Source organism: Pinus tabuliformis, chromosome 6 (genome assembly GCF_031772625.1).
Source record: "Pinus tabuliformis cultivar Carrire ecotype Pingquan chromosome 6, CPIR1, whole genome shotgun sequence".
Lineage (NCBI taxonomy): Eukaryota > Viridiplantae > Streptophyta > Pinopsida > Pinales > Pinaceae > Pinus > Pinus tabuliformis.
Window position 1 is genome coordinate 71,300,757 of NC_142292.1, and position 6,390 is coordinate 71,307,146.

Below are 6,390 nucleotides of genomic sequence, written 5' to 3' on the forward strand. Positions count from 1 at the left end.
AAATACTTTAGCCATGGTGTCTAACTATGAGTAACCATGCATTAAAATATTTTTTACATCAAGATACTACAAATTAATAAAACCCTTAGAAGGGGAAAGACACATTTAGACATAGACCCTCAAGACACTATCCAATTCTGTGATATAATATGATCTAGCATGAAAAATACATAAACTCGATAAACACTAGGATTCACCTAAAACCTCGTCAAAGAATTCCACCCTAGCTTTGGGGTATATCTGGGAGAAAAACTCTGCCGTGTTTATAAGCACACATAATTTGGGGAGGTTAGAAAACTCCCTAGGATGAAACCTTTTGAGAAGAATCATATGCTTACCTAGGTGTTGTTACATGGCTTAATAGTCATACTAGAATAATTTACAATATTTTTTTGCAGATATTGGGTTTACAATGATGATAATGATCCTTGAAAAAAAAATTGTTTGCTGCTTTGTACTTTGCCTCTTGGACTGTTGACAAAGTGTGGTCAACAAGTCAATCGGTAAATCTTCAACAAAAAGATCTAGTTATAGAGCACATTCAACAATTCCAAGAGTTAAAGAATATTTCAGAGGATAATTTTGTTAGACTTATTTATGGGAACTTTAAAGGCAAGCATCCAACATAAGGTGCGTCTCTTTGAACCTAAATCTCTAAAGTAGGATTTTAGTGTTGCAAGGAAAGTTGAAAGGAAAAATATGGCCAATAAAAAATCGGTCACCAATAACTATAACGAAGATCATGCTTCCTCCCTAAAACTGACAAGGTTGTCTCCTCAGCGAATGGATGATAGAAGAACAAAGGGACTATGTTTCAATTGTGACAGAAAGTACAGTAAAGGGCATAAATGCAGTGAGAAGAAATTGTTCTACATAGACTTTGAAGAGGAAGAAAATCAAGAATTGGACCAATCACAAGATGTAGAGCTAGAAGAGATTACTCCAACAATATCTTGTCGTGCATTAGCTGCGATCAGTACTCCACAAACCCTCAAGATAGAAGGATATATCAAAAAGAAAAAGGTAGAGTGTTGATTGATTTGGGAAGTACCCATAACTTCATCAATTACAAATTAGCAAAACTTCTCAATTGTTTCATATATCCAACACCAAAATTTCAAGTAATGATTGCAGATGGAGGCACCATAAATTGTTCAGGGAAGTGCCATAATATTAAGCTCAATATGGGGGTTTATTTGTTGGATAGTCCTGTGATGGCAATACAAACAGTTGGTGCAGATGTTATATTACGGGTTAAATGGTTACAATAATTAGGAACAATGACCTTTAATTTTCAAGATCTCTTCATAAGATTTACCTCAAAAGGGAAGGAAATTGAGCTTAGAGGTATCCAAGGGAAACCCTCTAAAGTGATAAGCTCTAATGGAATGACAAAATTACTCAAAAATAGGCACTAGTGTGTAATGACATAATTATGTTCACTAAATGTATAAACACCAATATCATCCATCTCAGGAGATTTCCATAAAGCTGTCAACAATCATCTCAAGGTATTTGGATTAATGTCTAAGGGTCTTCTACCTTATTGAGATCATGACCATGCTATTTATTTGTAGCTGGGAAGTGTACCAGAAATAAATGAAAAAGGGAAAATCATACTAGAAGTAGAAACAATCCTTGAAACAAGGATTAAGTGACCGAGTAACCCAACAATTGTGGAGTACATCATTAAATAGAAGAACCTACTATTGGAAAAGATGACATGGGGAGATGACTTTTGGTAGAATCACTAGCAGTTAGTCAAGTGTTCTAGACAACACTTGTTTGAAGCAGAGGGGCATGTTAAACCATATATAAGCTTCATGTAAATCATAAAACTCCTTATTAAGCCCTAGATATTGAGTGACTACATTTCTATTGTTATATTGTTATGTAGGCTAAAATCCTTCATGGTCCCACTTTATTATAATTTTACCCCTGGGCTTCTATATATATACTAAGGAGACTTAATCTTAGAATCATCCAATATTGTCTTGTACATTGTATTCATTGTAAAATGAGGTTTCCCCCTCGAAGAGGAACTGTAATCATTGGTTTCTTATCATTTTTAGGGCACAAAGTTCATAACACATACTATATTTGAAAACCAAAATTTATTTTTTCCTAGAATATACTCAAGTAATTCTTTTCATTTTGTAATAACTGGCTTCATTTCAATTACTGTGTGTACATTCTATTGCATGCATAAGCACTTTTCCATGTTTTTACTTGGTTTCATTAATTCTACAAAATGTGGGTGGCATATTTTTTCATAATTTTTTGTAATCTCCATGTGCCTTATGCTTGCCTCCCTGGTAACTAGTTTTAGCAAGAAGATTCTTATTGTGATTCTGAAAGACCATATTTCAGTTTTTAATATCGTCGATTGCTATGTTGGCAGGATCCTAGACAAGGCACAAAGTCGTCGTCTTTTGGGAATAATCAGAGATCAAATGTTCATCATCCTCCACGTAGCAAGGGTTTCCTATTGTCCTTTCTTAGTGGCCGCAGATCTGCAAAGGGAAAATCACGCCATGTTTCATAAATCTTGTCTCTATAAAATTGTTCTTCATTAGGAGCTGTTTTGTTTTGTAATAGCACTAGCCTTAATTTGTACTGTAATGGCAGCGACCTGTTATCATTTTGAGTTTCTCATCCTTCATTCCATATTGTTAGCTTATTTAGCTGCACTAAGTTCTAATTGAGAAACAAATTATTAGCTTTAAATTGTCATCAAAGTACAATTCCATGCTTATTCCACAAGACGTTATGCATTTGTCAATTTAATAGTTTATTTCTATTTACAGATTTCAAAGTTGGTGTTGCAAGTAATTGAAAACATTTCTTCTGAAAGTTGGCACATTTCTTTATTCAGTATTTTAAAGATGTAATATGCAAACATTTGTTCTTGGGGAGAAAGCAACATATATTATGTTATAGAAATATACTATCTAAGAAAATGTTCTATGGCACATCTCTTTATTCAGAATTCTAAAGAAGTAATATGCATACATTTGTGCTTGGGGAGAAAGCAACATATATTATGTTATAGAAATATACTTAGTAAGAAAATTTTCTCAACTCATAGGTAAAGAAAGGCACTAAGTTCAAAATGATTCTTCGGGTGTAGGTGCACTACGTCCTTTTCGAAAACAACAGACTAGTTCGGAGGCAGAAAGGAATCCTTGGGCTTAAGCAATAAATTCTTGAGATTAATTTTACAAAATTGGAGCCTCCAAAATACATCATTTCATCACATTTCGCAAGGCACATTTAGATAAACTACACTTTAACAGAATGCCAAACTCCTAAGAACCAGAATTAGAAACTTACAGCAGAGTCTAAACATTCTACTTTTTGCTCTTTTTTACCAGAATTCTGTGATACGATTCTTGGTGAGATCATGATTTTTCATTGTTTAAATTACATTTTAAAATGCAGAAATGGATTCTGCACCTTGAAAAGCCCTTGGGGTAGTAGGATTGTAGACACTTAACAACTTGAAACTACAATTCCAACAATTGCTGGCCAGATTTCAAGCAAAATTGATTGAAAAATCAATCTGCACAGACAAGGATGAAAAAATTCAAACATTCAGACTATGTTGAAAGTTACCTTTCCACCATGAAATCAAGTGCACGATAGCTGAAAGTGGTGAAAGATCACAGATCAGTGAAATTTCGAGTCAGCTTGACAACAACAAGAAGGTGTAAAACAATGAAATTCAAAGGAAAGTATTTTGAGTCAAATTTCATATCCTTGATCTAAGGTTTGTTGTGAAGCAAGAGATGAAATTTACCATTTCTAAACGGTTTGTTGTGTAGCAACAGATAAACTTCATCATTTTTTAACGGCTTGTTGAACATAAACAGGTTATCCTAAACCAAGTAAGAGAGAAAAGATCACTAAATATTATTTAAGCCCAAATCCCATTCCATTTTAATGTTTCAAACACCAAAATATTCATACCTAAAGGAGTATGCACATTTCTGTGGAATTTTAGTTATTAGACTAATGCTTGGAGATTGCAAATGTACAATGTAAATCCTTCACCCATAAAACATGGTATTTGTATTATAACTTCAAAGGGAATTATGTGTTAATTTGGTAGCTCAGTGACAAATTCTAACTATGGGACTATATTTCTCTTTTCGAAAGGACCAATTTTGACTATTGAAGCACTCAATTTAGACAAGGAAAAGTGTATTTATGAGGAAAAACCAACATATGCACTCTTGGACAGGTCGACCCTAACATGAAACTGGTCACCGTTGGAAGCCTATAAATACAAGTGACCTTAAACTCATTTGGACATCACCAAGCATCATCTTCTTCTCTTCTTCATTGATTGGCTCACACAGGTCTGACGTTGGGTCGAGGAAAGAGGTTCGCACAAATCTGAAAATACAGGGTCCAAAGCTCGCACATGTTCTAGGGTTTTGGGTCAGAACCATAGACTCATCGAAGACAATTTTCGGCTATAACCGCAGTCTAGCAGGCTCAAGGGTGCAGTTGGAAGGTCTCAACCACATGCACAACTCTTCCTCCATGTGGTTGGGCTCTAGGGCTAAATTTTGACATCTGACCGTAGTTGACTGCAGACAGGAAAAATTGTCTTTGATATATTGATGTTGGAAACATATTTTTGAATGTTGTAGGGTTAATTTTGCTCGATGATTTTGTATTGGGCTCATTGTACTCTCTGTTGAACATTTTATGACAATATAATAGAAGAATTTTCAAAAGGTTTTCCCTGGTCTTTGACCAAATCATGTGTCTCTTGTTGATGTGTTAATTGTCTCATTTGCCATTGCATTTTGTTCTATTTGCAATTACTGTTGATGATTGGAAAGATTAATTGCTATTGAAAATATCGCTAATTGATGAATTGAATTGTGCTAGAAGTAATTGAAACAACATAGAGCATTGTGAAAATTAACATGGTATCAGAACTAAGGTGAAGGACAAGCCCACAAGGAGACAAGCATTGAAACAGTCATCTTTGGAAGGTTGAAGGAGCCTATCTAATCAAGTCAAGATGTCTTCATCTTTCTTCAAGGAGCATGAGAAATTGGGTGACTCATCTAACTTTACTACATAGAAGATCAGGTTGGAAATCGTAGTTGATAACAATGATGTTTTGGAATACATTCAAGGAAAAGTACTTGAGCCTCTAGAAAATAGTTCCACTGCTGCCAAGAACAAGCACAAGAAAGTTGAGTTAAAAGCAAAACAAATTATAGCTGATGGTTTACAAGATAGTTTACTTGCATATGTTGGATAATAAGATCGTTGGCATGTATGAAGTCAATAATTTGAATGAAATCATCTCCGTGAAAGATCAACTCAAAGACATGAAGATGAACAAAGGGGAGTTTGTGCAATCCTACATTATGATGATATATCGTCTTACCAAAAATTTGGGGAAACTGTGTTTGAAAGGGAATTGGTAATTGTAACTCTTATAGGTCTCTCTCCCATTTGGGAAATCTTTATCAACACTATAAGCAACAACAATACCTTCTCGTTATTTGATGAAATTGTTGGAAAGCTCACTCAAGAAGAATCAAGGATGATATCAAGAGGAAGGATACAAAAACATGAAGAAGGAGAGTCCATTGCATTCGTCACTCAAAACAAGAAGAAGAAAGGAAAAAGAGGTTCATCAAATTCAAGAAAGCCTCCTTGAAATACAAAGAGAAGGAATGATAGAACATCATCTCACATTGAATGCTACAATCGTCACAAGAAGGGTCATTATGCTCAAGATTGCCTTGAGAAGAACAATGGTCTGTGCTACAACACTAGAAGCAACAAAAAGAAGTTTGATGATCGAAGAAGAAGAGATGGCTGAAGGAATGACCACAATGGAAGAGATTAAAGAAGAAGAATAGATGCTCCAAGTGATCATGAAGAAGATGTCGTCCTGAAAAGAAACCAAGATTCTCAAGGTATGAAAGTAATGTTGGCAATCAATCTGAATATATTCTTATTTATGCTCTCACTAGTTCTTCTCCTCCGGATTCGTGGGATAGTTGGTTGGTTGATAGTGGGGCCACTCATTATTTCTCTAGGTATAAAGAAGTTCTCTCTAATTTGGTAGAGAGGGAGTCAAATTTGAAAATTATTCTTGGAGACAACTCCACTCATCCCATTAAAGGCTTTGGGTCCGTCAAATTTCATTTGGATTCCGGGGAATTTGTTTTGCTCCACGATGTGATGTATGTGCCAAGATTAAAGAAGAATTTGGTATCAATATATGCTTTGGAAGATAAAGGGATGAGGGTTGCCTTCATCAAGGGAAGGGTTCTCACTTGGCCTGTAGGATGACCTATGAGAGATGCATTCACATTGGGATCGAGATTTGAAGGACTCTATAGAGTCATTGAA

At 35.1% G+C, this 6,390-nt stretch overlaps 1 protein-coding gene across 1 annotated transcript in view; it reads left to right on the forward strand.

Annotated features, from left to right (window-relative positions):
- LOC149257295 (uncharacterized) overlaps positions 1 to 2,806 on the forward strand; it is a 143,106-nt gene extending 140,300 nt beyond the window's left edge. The window contains exon 9 of the mRNA XM_089413913.1: positions 2,402 to 2,806. Coding sequence (XP_089270039.1) covers positions 2,402 to 2,545 — 144 coding nt within the window. The 3' untranslated portion in view covers positions 2,546 to 2,806. The remainder of the gene's footprint in view (positions 1 to 2,401) is intronic.
- Positions 2,807 to 6,390: the final 3,584 nt, after the last annotated feature.